This window comes from Notamacropus eugenii, chromosome 3, assembly GCF_028372415.1.
Source record: "Notamacropus eugenii isolate mMacEug1 chromosome 3, mMacEug1.pri_v2, whole genome shotgun sequence".
NCBI classification, from domain to species: Eukaryota; Metazoa; Chordata; class Mammalia; order Diprotodontia; family Macropodidae; genus Notamacropus; species Notamacropus eugenii.
In genome coordinates, this window is record NC_092874.1 from 23,438,325 (window position 1) to 23,458,449 (window position 20,125).

Below are 20,125 nucleotides of genomic sequence, written 5' to 3' on the forward strand. Positions count from 1 at the left end.
CCACTTTTTATTGAGAGCCGGTTACATTTAAGTCACTCTAAGTGCTGTAAGGGATACAAAACAGTTACTTCCTTCAAGAAGGTGTTACCGATCGACATTCTATAGCAAATATATATATATGTATGTATATATACACACACACACACACATATATGTGGTACACAGGTTGCCATTGATTAGAGAGAAAGCACCCTGATCTGGTCCTGGTCTTTAGGGTGTGTGTCAGTGTATACATGGTATACATGTGTATGTTATATCACACACAGTGTAGTACATTGCATATACATGCTTGCCATGTGTGTATATTTAGACACATACACTTGTGTGTATATAGGTATGTCACATGTTTGCAGTGTAGCTCACCATAAGTGCTGTGTGCACATTGTATACATGTGACATACATATATTATGCAGTGTCATATACATACATATGTAACGTGCATCTGTGTATATTCTAACATACTTGTATGGTATTATAATAGATGTGTACATATCAATCTCCTTTGATCCTCACAAGAGCCCTGGAAGGTGGGTGCTGTTATCCCATTTTATGGACATGACTGGTCCAAGGTGTCGCTCAGGTCGTACATCAGAAAGCTGGAATTGGAACCCAAGTCCTCTGATCCCACATTGAGAGCTCTCTCCATGGTGCTGCCCTGCTGTGACCCTGAGCAGAGCCCTTGTCTAGTCTTTAGTTCTGTAATATGTCTCTGAAGTAGATAGTTCCCATGAGTGCTTTGCAAGGAGTCCGGAGTCCAGGACGGGCTGTGGGGAAGCCAGACAATCTTTCTCCTGTCAGAATGCTTTGGGATGACCACACTAGTGTTAGGGTTTTCATTGGGCTTCATGTATTTTCTCTGTTTTGAGCCTCTGAGTACCCTGGGGAGGGGGAAGCAGGGGTGTTATAATTATTTCCATTTTGCAGATGAAGAAACTGAGACTTGGAGGGAAATGCAATGACTGCCTAGGATCACACCTTCAGTAAATGTCTGAGGCAGGATCCAAACCCAGTTCTTCCTGATAAACAGTTTTTGAGCTTTCTTCCTCCCCACACTCCTCCTTGTATTCAAGGTGTCAGTCAGTGAATGTGCCCGACAGGTGGGTAGATTGTGGCCAGCCCCATGATGCCATTGTCCTTTAAAGGCTGAGGACTCTAGAAAGTCTGTACAGTGGACAAGAGTGAGGTCCTACTCTGGTGGTGGAAGGAGGCGCTGAGTCCTCCCTGCATGAGCGGGTCTGAAGGAAGACTGGCTCAAAAACCTGACAGATTTAGCAGCAATGGGATGGGAGGAGGGCATGGAGGCAGGTGGGAGGAATGGGGCTCACTGCCCCTGTTCCGCCCCAGCCAGTATAACAGGCGCCACCAAGGTCAACATACTAAGATGATACTACTTAAATACAGCATATTTATCTTGGTAATTATCAAGGAAGTGGTGATAACTACAAGATAAGATGGGTTGTTCCTGCCCTGATCATTTCTAAAGAATGGTACCCATCCTATAAACCAAAAGCATTCTATTTAAACAAGACTATTCATTCCAAGCCTCAGTTTACAAAATTGTACCCAATCTGCACTTTGACCTGGATAGTTGATCTTGGGAACTTAAGTTAGAAATATTAGAGAGAATTGATTGCAATCTTTTTAATTTGCAAATGAGGAAACTAAGGCCCAGAGAGGTAAAATGACATTTGGTCACTTAATGTGATTATCTCGTATACAGTTTTATGTTTAAATGAATGTTCCATCCCTATCCCCCATTCCTATGCTTTGGTTCACTTGGGGACCCTTCCTGGGGAACTAGAGCCTCATAGATGAGGCTGGGTGTGTGAGATGTGGGTATGGACTGGGATAGAAGTTATCTGAGGTCCTTCCTAAAAATTACCTGATTTTGTGATTCTCTGAGGAGCTGTGGTGAAACCTCATTGATCATCAGTGGTATGGTCTGATTGGATGAAACAAATTGAACTGTAACTCAATCATCCTTCTACTTGTTTCTCCCATCTAGATAATTGCCTTCCATCAACCCATAGAAAGCCCTTTGTTTTTACGCCCTGTATCTCTAGCTGCTCAGTAGAGACATGTCCCAATCCTCCATACTCTTAAACATCAGGCCTCTCTCACCCAAAATATTGCTACCTTCTTCCAACATCCATAGCGTGTGACTAAAGGATGTTAGTATACACCACAGAGTCCCCCACAGGCCTCCACTTGGTAGCCACCTGTCCCCACTAAAAATGGTGTTCAGCCTGACTTGCCTATCTCCCCTTTGTCCCACTAGGCCAAAGGAGAAAAGGAAGTCTTATCAACGCCCTCCCAGCACTGGAGTGAGCATCAGTTTCCTCCTGTACTCACGTCGACTTCTCAGCACCAAATTACACCTTCTCCATCAGTGATCCAACAAGAACCGAAAATCGAGAGTACCTGGGTAGGTAGATCAGGTGTGATTGGGGATTTCTGGATCGATGCTGCTTTGCTCCCTCCCCCAAAGTTCTGCTTTGTTTTGTTTGTAAAGCTCTGCAGAGAGATTGCTGTTAAATCAGAGGTCACATGGACAGGTATGCTAGGTCTGTGTTAGGGTTATTAGAGAGACTTCATCCCACAACCCTTGGGACATGTCCCAGTTAAAGGTGTCACCCCATTGATCATCAATGGTGATCTGTGATGGGTTGCTTTTAAATGTAGTAAAAGCTTACAAACTTATACATTGCCAATCTGGTTGACCTCCTTCAGCTCAGCTTCATTCTGGATTTAAATATTTAAAAAAACCAAACAAAAAGCATGGGAAAGGAATGGCTAGTTGATGGTTGAGGTGAAAATGATCTGCATGTCTTAGTGAACTCCCAGCTAGCTCGGTACAATTCAAGCATACAATATGAGCCCTCAAAAGCTAATGCCACTGTGGGCTCCGTTAAAAGGGGCATCATGTCCACAGAGTGGGAGATGTTAGTTTTATGGTACCCTGTTGTAATCAGATAAGATCTGTATTTTGGGGTTCTGTTCTGGCTCCATATTCTAAGAAGCATTTTGAAAAATAAAATGCCTTGAGGAGCAGTCTGGATGGTAAAAGTCTTGTATTCTTGCCATTAGAGATCTGGTCAAAGCAGCCCAAGATAAACTAGCCTAGAGGAGAGATGGTGTATGAATGGGGGGCTCCTGGCTTCAGGCATGTAAATGGAGGTGACCATGTGAAAGGAATATGGGAATTGTTCTACTCAGCCTCAGGGAGAAGTTGGAGAGGTAGGGTGTAGGTGGATGGTGGAGCCTGCAGAGAGGCAGATTTCAGCTCTGTTGGAGGAGAAATTTCCTAGAAATTTGAGTTGCCAAAGGGGCATAGGCTGCCTTTGGTTGAGGGATCTTAAGGTAGAGGTTGGAGGATGTCACAGAGGACATCTTGGATAAGATTAAGGGTAGATTTAGGGGTGGGAGGGACCTCAGGGCTCATCTAGTCCAGCCGCCCCATTTCATATTTGAGGAAATCACAACCCACATAGGCTAAGCCTAGAGCTTATAGGCACTGGGGGCTAGAACCTGGATTTGAATCCAGACCACACCCCCTCCCTGAATGGCCTCCCTATTGGAGATTCTGTGAGCGCCATTTGTTCCTTCTTGCCTGTGGCCTTCCATTTGACATGACTATCTAGAAATTGTGACAGAAGGTAACCATGAGTTACTGGTTCAAGGAGGTCGCTGCATTTTCTGTTGATGACAGTCTCTCACAAGAAAGCTGTATGCATTTTAGATAACATTTCCGCCCTCCAAATCAAGAAGAGATAAAAAGAGAGGTGGTAAACTGAAGCCACACACAAAGTCATTGTCCTGGCCAGCCTTGGCCCTTGGAAATGGATGTGGAAATCACCTCCATGTTTGGGGTAGGTGGGAGGGAACGGCCTGCAAGCACAAAAAAGTGCCTCAAGCTCTTGGGTGTAGAACAGCCCCTGTGTGGGTTGGTTCTACGAGGCTGTTTTCCTTTATTAGATGACAGGCCTCATGTGGGGAGGGAAAAGGACAGGAAAGGAAGGGGATTTTATTTTCATAAATGAATGAGATATTTAAAAATATGTATGAAAAATGATTTTTAAAAAATGAGTTCAAGGAAATTATAAAAACTGAAAGAACTACTGAATTAAAAAACAGAATCACAAACTGGTTTTTTGGGGGGGATGAAATGGATTGAAACCAACAGAGAGTGAGCAGAGAAACACAGTGATCAATGAGTAAGAGATCACCAGGCACACACACACACACACACACACACACACACACACACACACACACACACACACACACACACCCCACAACCCCCCCACCCCGCTCTAGATGGCTCAGAGGGACTCTCAGGTAAATTCTTTCAAACCTTCCAAAACAAATAATTGCTTTACTACATAGATTATGCATAAATACACAGCAAGACAAAATGGTCCCCAATACCTTTTGTGAAACACATGTGGTGTTGATTTTAAAAGCTGGCAAAGATAACCTCAAATGGAAAGTTCTAATCCAATTTTTCTATTGAATGTAGATGCAAAAATACTGAATAAAATATTGGCTAATACCAGCACGCAGCAGTGAATTACAAAATGGTTGATCATGGGTGAGCAGCATTTATATCAGAATTGTCTGCCCAGTAAACACTCCAAAATAGGATCGTACGGACAGATGCAGCAAAAGCCTTTGATAAAATACAACTTTCCTTTGTGATTTTAAAAAACTGCATTACAAAGAATAACGATCTTACTACAATAAAAAGTTATGAACCTTAAAATAGCACCCTATGTAATATGCAGTAGAAAATCTTAGAAACACTTCCACTAAAAACTGGCACCAGACAGGGGGGCTCATTTGTGTCCCTTGCATTTGGTAACATATTGGAAGTAAGGCAAAACAACAACCATTTCTTAAGTGCTTAACTCTGTGCCTGGCACTGTGCTACCATTCTGGGGAGATAAATTCAAACAAAAGGGAAGATCATCTCTCTCCTCCCAGGAGCTTACCTTCTCATGAGGGAAGGCTATATGCAGAAGGGAGCCTGGGGTGGGTGTGTTTGTCCTTTGTTGCCGAAGAAGACCATGCCATCAGAGAAATAATGACATGACTTGCTCTTGACTTTGTTTTGAGTGAGGAAGGGATGCGAAGGGAGCCTAACAGATTGAGGGTGGGGGCAGTATGGTGGTACCCATGCAGGGGCACAACCAAGCACAACCAAGAGGGGAATGAAGCTGGGCCATCCTGGACCCCTACCCCAAGAGGGACTCACCACTGGGAGACAAGATGTAGCGTTTGCAATGTGGCGGGAAGTAAGCGTAAAAATTGAAGATTTGTAGATTTTTTTATAGGAAATCCTAGTATATAGATTATATATTAGTATATATCTAGTGTATTATTATATACTAGTATATAGTAAATAGGATAGATGAATTTGATGAAAATTGCAGGATACAAGGTCTTCTTACAAAAATCATTTGCAAAAAAAGATCAACAAAATATTCTTTAAAAGCAAAATCTTTGGATGTTTGGGGATGAATGGGAGGTTCCTAGGCAAGAACAACTAAAAACCTACACCAAGTCTAAAATTCTGTTCGTGGTCATAGGTGCATCGTGTCCAGGCTGGTCGGTCACTTTCTTGAAGGTAAGGGCTTGAGGGTAGGTAGTTAGAAGTCAGGAAGACTCATCTTCCTGAGTCAAATCTGGCTTTCTTAGCTATGTGACCCTGGGCAAGTCTCTTAAGCCTGTTTGCCTCCGTTTCCTCATCTGTAAATGAGCTGGAGAAGGAAATGGACAGCCACTTCAGTATCTCTGCCAAGAAAAACCCCAAAAATGATCACAGAGAGTTGGACGTGACTGAAATAACTCAACCACAGGCCCAAAGGTTATTGAAGTATGCCCCCTCTGTTATCAAGTCTATGAAAGAGAATGAAGTGGTGTTTCTTACAAAACCAAACTGAAGAAATGTGATCTGAAGAGGCAGAGGTAATCTAGACCTGGGTCATTCAGTTAGAAGGTAGGGAAATGGGAGGAAGAAAGAATACTGAATCTTTGGACCCAGTTCCATCTGTATGAGGAACTTTTTGAAAGGTAGAACTCTGTGCCATCTGAAAAGGAAGCAGATGATGGTCTATGGTCTCGCTTAATCTCAGGTGAGAGGGAGGGGAAAAAGAGATGAATGGGGTTGGGGATGAATTCTTGCTGAGGCTACCCAGGCTGCTGGTTGTCCAGCCGATAATGACCGTAAGAGACATTGGTTGTGTCCCCAGCCCACGGAACCAAGACATAACAGGGAGCCCCACTGACTTTGTCAAAATGGATCACCAGTGTCTACCTCTGGTGATTTTCATAGGTGCAAGTGATAGTGACAGAAGGATCCTAGAAAGCATTGCTTATGGTTCCAGGGTTTTATGCAGCATAGGAAAGATCTTAGAGGCTCAGGTGGTCTCTCTATCACCGTGGCACAGTTGGGGGCAAGGCCTCAGAAGAGATCTCAGAGCTGAGAAGTAAATTGGCAGAAAGAGGATGATGGCTGAGATTTGAAATCTGAATTTCCAGACTGTGGCTTAAAATAGAGGAAGGAAACCCTTCTGGCCAGGAATTGGGGTGTCCTTAACATGGGCTGGAAAGTCTTTTCTTTTCTTAGAGTCTTACAACTCTAAGCAGCAGAATTTTAAGTGGAAAACCAAATAAAGGTCAGAGGAAGGGGTGAATTTCTCAAGTGTACCCCAGCCAGATATCATGAAGAGTAAAAGTTGGAAGAACAGAGGGTAGAGCTATCCAGAGAGTCACAAGATACAGAAACCCAAACATCAGAGCTAGTAATAATGACCTAGGGTTCTGGTACACGACACGCACACACACACACACACACACACACACACACACACACACACACAAGATGACGCAGAGATCTTAGTGTTTCTGTTGTTTAATTATTTCCAATTGTGTCCAACTCTTAGTGACTCCATGTGGGATTTTCTTGGCAGATATATGGAAAGGATTTGCTGTTTCCCTCTCTAGCAGACTTGCGTTGGTAGAGAGTTTTCCTACCTGGGAAATCACCCCTCTGGTGCCTATCCCCTATTTTATTCCGTGAATTTGTGATACCGATTATCCTGATCATGATGGGATAGATTTAGACCAATGTTTTGCCCCACATGAAATAATGAATTCCAGTTATGTGAGGCACTGTGGTGTAATGGCCACCTGGGTTCACATTCAGCTTCAGGCTTGTGAGAAGTCACTTCACTTTTCTAAACCTCAGTTTCTTCATCTGCTAAAAAAAAGGGTGGGGGAATTGGATTTAGTGACTGCTCCCTTTTCCAATTCAAACTCTATGATCCCATAATCCTAGATAACAGTCTGAAATAGTTTAAAATTATGGGTGAAAATAAAAAAACGTCTTTATCTCTACCATGGAAGAGAGATTTGTTACACAGAAATTATTAGGAAGCTATGTACTTACATAAAAATTGAAAACATTTGTAACAGAGAGCGTATTAAAAAGGAAACAATAGATGGGGAAAATATGTCAAATTAAGACACATTTGACATCTAAAAATTTGACATCCAAAATAGATGGGTAATTAGGAAAAATACAATTTTATTTAAATAATAAAAAGACAGATCTAGGTAATTGTTCAGATACTCAGAGACAGAACCAGTTTTTCAATAAATGGCCAAAAGGTGTGAACAGACAGTTAACATAGGAAGAAACACAAATTCTTAATAATTGTGTGAAAAAAATGTTCAAGCTTACTAACCATCTAAGAAATGAAAACAAAATCACCGTGAGGTGCCTCTTTATGCCCATCTGAAACTGGCAAAAATAACACAAAGCAATTAAACCCAGTGATGGTACTGCTTTGGATAAATAGATGGACTTACTTATTGTTGGGAGAATTGCAAAATAGGGATGTCCCTAACAGATGCAACTTAAGTCACAAAAATAATCATATCATTTGGCTCGATAATTCCATTTTGAAGTATTTCCCTGAAAGTATAATCTGACGGAGAAAAAGATCTATCTATTCAGAGATCTTTGGAGCAGCATTATTTACAATTGTGGAAAACTGCAGACACTCTAAATGAAAAAAGAATAGGAGAACGGCAAAATAAAATTGGACAGCATTCACGTAACCTAATATCATAATGCAATTAAGGTCGATCAGAATGAGACCTGAGGAAAGGAAAGTAAGTAAAGGAAACCTGGAAAGGACTTTCTTATTCTGAAATAATGCAAAATGAAAAAAGGAACCATGACCACATAAAATGAAAATGGAACAGGAATAGGTGAACAGGGATGGTGCTGGGATTGACTGAGAAGTTGCAATGTTTTTTTCAAATTAATTTATTTAAATGTAATTATAGAGCCAGTTTAATAGGGTTTTTTATTCAGATAAAACTTTTATAGTTGAATAAAACTGATCTCCATTAGAATTTTAGTTTTATATTGATAGCAATCTCTATTTAGCCAAAAGGCACCTATATAGAATTCATATTAATTAAACTCTGCTGTGTAATGTAGTGATCTGAAGCACAAGATCTTTCCCCTAATTGATTTGAGGACAGACCCTGGTGAGAAGAGGGAGACACTGGGTTGAACCCAGTGTGTGCCTTAACCAATTCCTTAATGACTAAAAGCCAGCAGAGCGATGGATCGATTCTCAGTCCAAACGACGCCACTTAGCCAGCTCAAATCACTTTCCGTAGCTCCTCTTTGGTTTTTAAAAGTATCAGCAGTTACTTGCTCCAAACAGGTTGTCATCCTGCCCTGATTTATAGCCTTATGCTAAATCCCAAGAAAGTCAAATTAATTCCTGCTACAAGCATACACACGCACACACACAGCATGCACAAACACACACAAAACACACACACACAGCATGAACAAACACACAGAGGAACATTAGCTCCACTTTCATGTCCAGATGGACAGATTTCCCATCCCTGCCCTCCAGAAATTTTTTTTTTTTGTGCAATTTATTTCACCCAGGGCTTATTCAGCACCTGCTGGTGCCAGGCACCATGCTAAGTGCTGAGCAAATAACTGACAAAATTCAATTGTGGCACTTTAGTGGAATGGATTGCTGTAATGCAGTTATGAAATACATATGAAAGAGGAAGAAAATCTGACCAGGGTTTTCTGAAATAATGTAAATCCAAGGAACGCAAACTCTACCCTTAAGGATCTTACTTTCTAGGCTCGGAGAATCGCATGTACTCAGAAAAATAAACACAGACTGAAGGCTGAGTAGATAAAAGTAATTTGGGGAAGTACAGGATAAAGGCTGACTGCTGGGGCCCTTTGGAAAGACCTTCTGTAGTAGGTGCCTCTGAAGCCTAGCCTTGCTGGGGGTTAAAGGCAGGGAGGTAGGAATATAAGTGCAGTTCAGACTTGGGAGGGGCCAGCTTATCTGGAATGTTACCCAAGGCTCCAGGGGACCCCTGTTGCTTCCTTCTCCCTTCCCTTTGCATGCCAAGTATGAGTCACCTGTTGCCTAGCCATGGCTTCTTCCCAGGCTGGTTCTCTCATCCTGTTAGCCCTAGTGCATGCCCATCTCTTTGTGCCTGGTATTAGATCCCCTCTTCTCCTAGTTCCTTTCCTTAATAATCTACTTTTTTCCTGTTAGAGTGATAAGCCGTTGAGTCCACAGGGGCTGGAAGGGACCTCAGAAGCCAGCTACTCCAACCCCCTCATTCTCCAGGTAAGGAAACTGAGATGACTCAGATGAAGTGCCTTGTTCCAGACTGCAGGTAGTGAACGTCCCAGTTTCCTGGGGTCCTTAGGCCATCGCCCTCTCTGACTGGGAGATTGGTTCATCTGAACCAGTCGCTTTCACAACTCAATTCCTTGCCCTTACATCCTCCTTAAACCCTCGCACTGCACTCCTCCCTCCCCTCCAAGCATGGAAGAGTGTCTGTGGTTATTGGTCCGCTGCTCTTGTACGACCTCCTTGGGGGTCTGGCTCTCCGTTTTAAATTTAATCACCTGGTCCCATCCATCAAGAATGGCCCTTCCTAATGCAATAACCAGTGGTCCTTTGGAAGCGTTTTCCCTTCCATTCTCCGTGGGGTCAGCACTTCATGACTGCAAGGCGCTTCTTAGAAATTTAGGTAGCTGGGAGACTGATGGGGTCAGAGCCCCCGAGGTGTCTGCCAGGAAGTGCTCCTTCCCCCTGGAGCGGAGAGGATCAGGGGCTGAGCTCCCAGTCCCAAGCATCCCAGGGTTGCTATGGAAACAGTGGGGCTTGCAGTTACACTTTGCCTCTGGCATCTCCAGTGTGATGCTGCTGCCTGCATTGTGTAATCAGGGTGGAAAGGTGGGTTCTGGGCATCTTGGCAGTTGCATCAGAGGACGGTAACTGATGGCCTCAGACTTTCATTAACTTACCTCCCTGGTGGCACAGACCAACAGACTACCTCAAAGACGCTGTTTTTAGCGAGTGGTAAGCGAGCATTAAATGAGCTCAAACCTTCCTTCTCTCGCAGGCTGTAGTTTGCCTGTGCTGGGCTCCCTGTGGCAAACCCCTCGGGGGTTCTGGGTGAGTGGCCTCACCTGCGTTCAGACTGTTAGGGAAGCTCATGAGACTTTATGAACCATCATTCCCTGAGTTATAAAAATGGAAGACATTAATAAAAATGAGATTAAAAATTTAAAAACACACAAACAGAAAAGAACCTTCCAAAAAAAAGGAGAGAAGAATATTCTGTAATGGAGTAGTCAGGATGACTTTCAACATTTGGATTTGTCAGACCGGGTAGTAGCATTCTCTGCCTGTTTCTAGGATCAGAATAACACTTCAAGGCAGGAGAGTCCTTTGGTTAGAGGAACTTTCTGTTTGTCTTCCCTGGGAAAAAGTCCCTGCCAGGCCCTGTTCATGTTGAGGACAGTCCTTTTCCCTAATTGGCCACCTCTGTGACCTGCCTGCCATTGGCCACCACAGAAGTGCCCTCATTGCTAAGAAAACCCTGGAGATAAGAATTTGCATTAATGGACTTGCGGAGTGACCCCCTGCTCAATGGGATAGTCTCCTGTGTAGGAGAGAAGAGGAGAGGGCATCAGCGGCTCGCAGCTAGGCCAGTACTTTCTTTCTCAGACTTGGTTTAGTTTTAGAATAAATACATTCCTAGTGTGATGTAACAAGCTCTTGTACCCCCTGACATTTGGAGGCTTGTGGGACTTGCTAAGAAGCTTCCTAGGGTTTGTCCTGAGTACCTGGTGCCATCAGGGAGACCCCAAACCTGTGGGAGCAGTTATTCCATGCTTTGTTGGTAGAGCCAGAAACTGAGACCCTTCAGGAAATTTGGCCAAGTGACTCATTCTGCCCCTTGAGTAAAGAGTGGAATTTGTCAGTCAGTAGTGGTCAAACTTGATGAAAGGAATTGGCTACCTGTCAAATTCATCTCTCTTACACACCCACGGTCACCCCTGTCCCTATTGAGTCAACTTCTGTCATTCTCTGTTGCCCCTAGGAATGAAGATAAAATGCTGTTTTGGCTTCTAATGTCCTAAATACCTTGATCCCCTCCTACTTTGCTAGCCTGTGGGCTCCAGAATCCATTGATACCAGCCTCCTCCTTTACTGTTCCTCTGATAAGACATTGGGCATTTCCCGCTGGCCATCCCCCATGCCTGGAGCTTTCCTCTTCCTTATCTCCTCTCCTCGGCTTCCTGGGCATCCTTCCAGTCTCCGCCAAAATCCCGCCCTGTGCAAGATGCCTCTTCTCAGTCTCCCCACCCCGACCTGCCCCTGCCCCCAAGGAATTCCTAATTGGTCTTGTTTGTACTGGTTGTGCATGTCGTCTCCCTGGGCAGACTGTGCGCTCGAAAGCAGGGACTGTCTCTCATGTTTCTGTGTTTCCCCGTGCTTACTTAGCACAGTGCCTGGAACGAAGGAAGCGCCTAATAAATGCTTGTTGGCTTCTGGATTGTCCCAGCAAGCCAGGCATCAGTGCACATGGATGGGTTCTTGCCACACACACAATCTAACCGATAGTCTCCGGTCTTTTCCTGCTCCTCTGTTTCATCCTTCTGAGCTCTTCCTTTCATGACAAATGGGCATCCTACACATTGAAGTGGATTCCAGGGAGATCTGCACATGAGGAAAAAGGATTGGCATTGCTTGCAGAAATGCTTCCTCAGAAGCAGTTTTTAAAGACTCATCCGTGGCACCAGGCTATCCTGATTGCTTGCCTTTGTCTTGGCTGATGATACGTGCATGTCTTTCTTTTGCTGTGGCCTCTCTCCCTACCCCATGACCTCCTGTCACCTTGTATTTGCCTTGCATCTAACTTGATCTGTTCCTACAGGCTCCAGTTTTCTTTATAGCACTAGAATGTAAGCCCCTTGGGGGCAGGGGCGATTTGGGTTTTTACCTTGCATCCCCTGTACGTAGTAGGCACTTAATAAATGCTTGTCGATTGATTTCTTTAGAAGTGATTTCTCTTACCTTTCAGGGTGTGTTTTTATTGAAAATTCACCTTTCTGCAGGTTGAAGCTTTTACTCAGGAAGATCCCCTGCCGTACAAGTCTTTGAGAGCCAAGTGTGGGAAATGTGTGTGTATGTGTGGGTAGAACAAGAATGCCAGTCCCCTTCCTGGCTGCCTGGAGGAGGAGGACAGATGAGATACACTGAGCGAGCATTTGCAAGATGGCGGCCAAGTCCATGCTTGTCCTATGGATGTGGAACTTGAACTTATCAAAGAGAGAGCCTCCAGTTCCTCTGACAAGTCTTTTCTGCCACCAGGTCTGTGTCTGACATCCCAAGACGAGATGGAGTCACCACACGTGGGGAGAGGCCTGACACACTTGCTGCCCCGTGAGCTCTGAAGCCGTTTTCACTATCGCTCACTCTGTTGGGTTAAATGCATGTTGGCCCATGAGCTGCTGCTGTCCGTTGAGGCCGAGCTGACTGAGCTGAAAAGCAGTCTAGAGACCCAGCTGTAGTGTCCAGCACCATGACGTGACTGCTAACTGTGAGGACACAGTGACCACAGATGGCACGCTCTGCCTTTGGCTGATACTGGACCTGCCCTAGGAGAAATCGCCCATTGGAAAAGCACCTGTGGGCCTCAGAAATGGCCCCTTCAGATCAGATGGCAAAAAATGTGGCTGCCTGGTGTTCATGTGGATATTTTAAAATATCTGAGTAATGGAAAGCAGAGGGCCAGGTTATGGGTTTGTTCTCTGGCCCTGGATTCCCTTTGGTGATCCTATTTTACTGACTTGTGTGTAGAATCAGCCTAGCTCCTGTAGGCCTGCCAGGCTGTTTTGTGTAAAGGTGGGACATTGGGCATGGCCACTGCTAGGAGGATGCCATACTAGGACTACTATTAACATAGACCATTAGCATCCTGCTCTGAGGATTAATTATTGAGAGTAGAATTCTGAAAAAGCGTACATAAGCAACAAATGAAGAAAGTGGAGTGATAATGACAAGGAAACCCTGTTATCTTCAGCAATTCGGAATACTTGATTATGACACCCTAGCACTTTAGTACATAATCAGGTGTTCAGTTGTTGTTTCCTCTGGCCTTAGAATCTTGTAGAGCTGCTGCTGACAGCTCACTTTTCTCACATACCGTCCTCTGGGTTGCCTTACTCTCCTCATTTTATTTTCTCTTTCAACCCCTTAAAATTGGTTGCCTTCCACCTGTACCCCTTCTCCTGCATTATTGTTTTTGGTTTGGATCTAAGGTTTCATGGGTGTAGAGAGCTCCCTGTGAGGAAACATCCTCTTGCAAGACGGGTGAGTAACTTATCAACTGCTCAGATGGCTTGTCCTGAACTTGAAGCCAGCTTTCTATCTACTAGACTACTCTATCTCTCCTATTACATGGGCCTCTTCCCACTAAGTGTTCATCTATTCCTCTTGCTTTTCCCCCTTTTTTTTCATTTGTCTTCTTTGGATATGGTCCCCCCGTAGCGATCAAGGTAGGGTAAGATGATGATCCCTCCTGTCCAGAGTGCCCGGTGCAGTGGATCTGAATTTTGGACATCTTCCTGGCTCAAGCCCTTCTGACCCTCAAGCTTCTTAGAAGATGAGCTTTTTCTTCTTAGCTCCTCTTCTTTGGTCCAGAAAAAAAGTGGTTTGTCCTAATGGCTGTGGCAAGGCCAACTCTGCAAACAGAACTGCAGAATCTGAGAGCTGATTAGGACTTCAGGGGCCTAGTAGCCCAGCACTTCCTGTTAATAATTCCCTTGTCATTTCCCCACTCAGTGGTTACCCTTGGCCTACTGGATGTGTTATTGGCCATGTAATTGAGAAGTGGGAAGAGTCATGGGGGTGGCACTCTCATTGTTTTTTCTTTCTGACATGCCTTTCACCCAGCCCTGCCACCTGTTAGCATCTTCCTCACCTGCTAGCCTACCCTTAATAGTTCTGACAAGGCCAGTCTGGCGCTGCCTTGTGTTACTCAGAGGCCCAGCCTTTGTCTAAATTCCAAATCTGTGATTGGCTCTCACTGATTTTCTCTAGGACATTGGGATGAAAAGAAGGAGGACCAGCCTCCTTTCATCATGTCACTCAATACCCGTATTTTTTTGCCAGCCCCAGACCACTTCTATGTTGGGCAAAGTCACAGCTTGCTGGAGAAGTGCCCAGCTGTAGAAATGCTGGAGGCTTCCAGGAGAAAGCTGCCTATGTGCTCCATGGCTCTTTTCTCTGCTGCCTAGGGCCATGCAGGAGTCACTAGCGAGGACTTAGAAAGAAGTTCCTGTAACTTCATGGTTCTTTGTTCCGGGTCTAAAGAATGTCTCCTTCGTGTGGAGTGTCTTTAAAAGAACAACTTGTGGATGCTCGGAAGCCTGTGTAGCCCCCTCCCCATACTCCTTTTTCTCACTGTATTATGATTTGAGTAGTTCCAAGAAGCCTCCCTCCACAGATTCTCTCCCCTTCAGCCATCTCCTTAATCCATCTGCCATGCTCTCTGAAATTCCACCTTTTGAAATTAAATCCTTTGGCTAGCTCTTCTTTTACAATGAAAATGCTGCTAGGTTTAATGATGCATTAGATCCTTAGCCTTTAACCTCACAGGGTCTCGTTGATCTATCAGTTTGTTTTCATCCTTGATGGGTGGTGGAGAGCAGGTCATTTACTGCAAGAGAGGAAGTCTTAAGCCAGGAGGAAGGAGAGGTTGTTTTAGAGCATGGAGTGTGGGGGGCAGGCTTGGTGGGGTTCCCTAGTGGGTTGGGACCACTCCCAACAGACAAGAGTGATGTGAAAACACTGGAGCCTTGGGGGAGAGAAAGCTCTGAAGAGAAACTTGATTTTCACAGTCTTGTTCCAGACTTGAGTCTGATTGTAAAATGCATGTATGCATCTTGAATAAGCTGATTAGAATTGTGTCTTTGCCTGTAAGTTTGAAGATGTATCAAAGAATATAAGCTGTTAGCCAAGAAAAAAGAAAATGAATTCAGGAAAAAAATGTTTGAGGTTCTCTAGACTCTGCTGAGAAATCTTTTGAATATTCTGTAAACCTAATAATTAAAAGAGGGGCAGTGAGCTATCCCAGTGGATGGAGTGGCGGACCCAGAGTCAGGAAGACCTGAGTTCAAATCTGGCTGCAGACACTTCCTAATTGTGTGACCCTGAGCAAGTCACTTAAGCCTGTTTACCTCAGTTTCTTCATCTGTAAAATGAGTTGGAGAAAGAAATGGAAAGTCACTCCAGGATCTTTGCCAAGAAAACCCCAAATAAGATCACAAAAAGTTGGAGCTGACTGAAATGACTAAACAACCACCTAATAATGTAACTTGAAAAGATTATAGATCAGAATATTAATTGCCAGCTAGCAGAGTAAAGACAGTATGGTGTTCTGGGAGGTACACTGGGTTTGGAGTCAGAAGATTTGGGTTCAGATCCACCTCTGACACTTTTTGGTTTTATGACCTGGAACAAGTAAGTCTCAGCCTCTCTGGACCTCTGTTTCATGATCTCTGTGATCAGGAGGTTGGAGTAAGTGGCCCTTGGGGTCCCTTGGAGTAGAATTGTGGAGTTTAAAACTGGAAAGAATCTTTTCCTCTCCCTTCATTTTCACTGAGGTGACTGAGACCCCGCCAGGTGGAGGGGCTTCCCCGAGAAGGTCCTTCGTGAAAGAGCTGGGCTTGAGAACACATCTCCCTCCTCCCAGGCACCACCTTAGGGTTTTCCTGTCCCAGATTCCTAGGGTCATAGACCTGGAAAGGACCACCCTGGCAGAGTAGTCCAATCCACTCATTTCCCAGATGAGCAGGCTGGCCCATGAAAGTTAAGTGACCTGTCCAGAAGTCAGACAGACAGACAGACATTCACACACCTGTGGAATGTCAGAGGTGAGATTGGAGCCAGCTGGGAAGATGCCTTGAATAATAATACTTTACTTCTCTTGTGATCAGCCTTTATCATAGCTGAGGCTGATGACACAGGTAAGGGTACACATGTAAATGTCAAGTGATGTCACCCGGACTCATGTCATTAATATGTTGTAGCCAAGACCCCACTGTAATGTCACTATTCAGCCATTTACTTGGGATACATTTTTCCCCTGTGAAATTACTGCCCCCAATAATGTTGTTTCATCTGTTGTCCTGTTTTTGCAGAAACAGTTTGATACTAGGCTGGGAGTGTCTATATTTTGAAACAGAGGAAGTCTCTCAGAAGAGGAGGTTTGAGGGACATGCCCAAGGGGACACACAGTGTGCAAGAAGCCTGGGCACAGAGCCCTTGACTCCTGACCCCTCACATAACTTGCTTCATCGCTCTTTCCCATTGGTCCTGTGCTTAGCATGTGGACTTTTTTTTTTTTTACTTCTTTGTGGAGTTTTTAGTTTTGGTCTTTGTATGTTTCAGAATGACCAAAGGCATTCTGTTGCTCTTAAATTTAAAACACAGTACCTCCACTGACCACCTGACCCGTGTGCTGAATTGAGTTCATCTTACAGTAGATACCCTCGCAACTTGTGGCAGCAAAGCGTTTGGGAACTGGAGCCTCCTTTATGAGGACTTTCTCATCCCACTAGTTGTGTGACCTCCTTCATCTTGGAAGTACTTTGGATCTACTTCTTCTTTACTGATCTGGACATTTTTACCCCCTCCCTCCCGTTGAATGTAAGCGTCTTGTTGTATTGTTATTTTTGTATTCCAGCACTTCGTCAAGTTCAGTCAAGCACTTATTAATCACCTATTGTATGCCAGGCACCATACTAAGCCCCAGATGCCAAACTCATCATCTGGCACAGAGGGACTTAATATATATTTATTGAACTGAAATAAATTAACTTTATGTCCTGTGCTCTTGTTAAGATTGCAGCTACACGGACTGTAATGTTTTAATGACCCTGGACCACTGTAAAAACCCTCATCCAGGGGATAACATGACTGGAAAGTTGAATGTCAGGAGTATTTCCTCATCTGTAATGATAATTATAGTTAACATTTACATAGCACTCCAGAGTTTGCCAAGCACCTTACAATCACTATCTCATTTGATCTTCCTAGCAGCTCTAAGAAGTAGGTGTAGGCACTGTTAATATCCCTATCTCATAGTTGAGGGAGCTGAGGCAAGCAGAGGTTAAGTGACTTGCCCAGGGTCACCACCACTAGGTAAGTATCTGAGGCAGAATTTGAACTCTGGGCTTCCTGTCTCCAGTCCAGAAGTTCACTACAATACTTCGCACTATGTTTGTAAAATGGGGCATGATGGCATTTCCCTCTCCGGATTGGGGTGAGGATTAGAGGAGGTCATTTGGACTTTTAAGGATATGACAGACCAGCAGGAATAAGTAAAGCCCCACTGCCATTTTGACTGCTCTGTGCCATTTTCTTGGGCAGGATGCCACTGGAATGGATGGGGACCAGAGATGAAAGGGGACCCAAGTGGAGATGGCTCAGCTCTAGAAGGGGGGATCCCTGCTAACCATCAAGAGAGCCAGCAGATGAGTCAGTATGAGGGATGGCAGGGCCTTCCCCAAGCTACCTTAGGAGCAGTGATTCAGAGCCAGAAAGCCTTGTCTAGCTCCTCATTTTACAGACAAGGACACTGAGGCCCAGAGAGCTGAAGGGACTTGCCCAAAATCACACAGGTAGGTAGCAAGTGGCAGAGGCAGAATTTGCACCCAGATCTTTTGACACCAAAATTAGTGCTGCTTGTGTTGCACTGCCCTGCTCAATTTTGTACAGATGATGTCCCCAAAGTCTTAGTGCAGTTATTCAAGCTATTCAGATTTCAAACTGTACCAAGACATGAGTGCGTGTATGTACTGTCCCATTTGCCATACTTGTGCTGTGGGCTGAACAGTCTACCCCCAGTCTGGGCAGGGGAACTCTGTAGGGCTCTTCAAAACCTTTTTTGTCTGAAAGGAGAGAAGCAAGGTTGCCCTCCTCAGCCTGCCTCAGAAATGCAAACCAAGGCCTTGAGGCCGGACGGTCTGAATCCTAAACCCTCTCTAATCGGTTTCAGTCTGTTGTGGGGAGTGCTTATGGAGAAGGCAGCCTCTGTCCCTCCTCTCCTGCCCAGTCATGAATTGACTGGTAGAAAATTGCCTTGTAGATAGATCAGTCCATAAGGAAGGCCTGACTTCCAAGGCGATGCACTAATACTTTTGAATGCTTAAGTTCTGTGATTCTGTCATTATAGGGAGACTCTTCCCACCTATTTAAGTGATGACTTGGGGAAGCCTAAGCCAGCTGCATCAAGCACAGGTCACTGTCAGTAAGTGGGAATGCCTATAAGCCTATAGCCAACTTCATGCTAACTTTCTGAGTCAGTAACTGCATAAAAACTGGGATATGTGTAGGGAATGTATACATGGTATATAGGGAAGTCCCCTGAGGGCAGAAACATCTGCTTCTTTGTCTAGCATAGCCTCTTGGCAATATGGAGAGTGAAATGGATTTGGGATCAGGAGAGACTCAAGCTGCTTGTGTGATGATGGGCAGGTCATTCTGACCCTCAGTTTTCAAATCTGAGAAATCTACATTAAAACCCATTTTCTTTATCTTAAAAGACTGCTGATTGTGTCAAATGAGAAAATGTATCTAGAGTGATTTGTCAACCTTAAAAGCTCTAAATGTCAATTATTATTTTGTAAATGTTTGTGATTGAAGCTTGGATGGCATGTTTATCAGGTCTTTGGGTGGCTAAAAGCTTGGAGGGAGGAATCACAAAGACATCAAATGATAGAGACATCACCATCCTGACAGATCACCACACGGGCTAAACCTAATAAGACAAATTGTAGTAATAGAAAGAAGCTGAGAGATTACGTCCTCAAACTACAGTCAGGCTTTTGTATACATCCTGGTAATAGAGAGGTAAACAGGAGCCTAGAAGCCTTTTATTCTGAAAAGGTAACAAGGCCCTGAAGCTCTTTGTTGGAAGATTTATAGCTGTCAAGGTCTTGTGTTGGAGTGTCCTTGAATTTATATGCTGTCTTGTTAACTTTGAGTTTGATTCCTTTGGATAAACAGTCTTAACAGGTTACATTTGCCATGTGGCCATTAAGTCAAAAACAACTCACTAGAGGACTCTGGAGAATGTAGGACCCCCACACTGCCTGATGATGTCTGTGACTCAGAGCTCTTTCTGATGGCCCAGGGTCACTGGGCTGACCTGGAGCCCACTCTCCCTAGAGCTGCATGGTTTGGTTTAATATGATGTGTCTCTAATGAATATGATGCTAATCTAAATGCAAAGTTCTTTTTGCTTCAACAATTGGGATGAGCTTAGTCTGAATGCTTGGGTTCATCAATACCGACTTCACAAATCCAAGATGGCAGCAGTTTGTCTAGAGAATAAAGAGATCTGGGGCTCCCAGTGGAGTACACACTGAATACAAGTTAAGGGTGTGGTATGTCAGTCAAGGAAGCAGATGGAATTGAGACTTTGTTAAGAGGAGCAGAGCATCCAGGGCTAAGGATTTCATGGTCCTGTTTTGGGAGCTGGTCTAGACCACACCTGGAATATTGTGGTTGGGTCTGCATGCCACATTTTAGTGAGTCAGTCATCAAGTATTTATTAAGCACCTACTGTATGCCAGGAACTGTGCTAAGTAAGAGTTGGAGATATAAAGGCAAAAAGAATGCCTGTCCTCAGGGAGCTTTATTGTAATGGACTAGAAGTCTGAGGCCATTGATGGTCCAGAGAGCAGAAGGGTCT

General features: G+C 44.2%; 1 protein-coding gene across 4 annotated transcripts in view; it reads left to right on the top strand.

Annotated features, from left to right (window-relative positions):
* OSBPL10 (oxysterol binding protein like 10) overlaps window positions 1-20,125 on the top strand; it is a 228,543-nt gene that overhangs the window by 169,873 nt on the left and 38,545 nt on the right. For 3 of the 4 annotated variants that reach the window (XM_072651109.1, XM_072651111.1, XM_072651112.1), the window contains 2 exons: window positions 2,280-2,426; window positions 9,619-9,693. In XM_072651109.1, the coding sequence (XP_072507210.1) occupies window positions 2,280-2,426; window positions 9,619-9,693 (222 nt within the window). The remainder of the gene's footprint in view (window positions 1-2,279; window positions 2,427-9,618; window positions 9,694-20,125) is intronic. The other variant, XM_072651110.1, reaches the window with a different exon arrangement.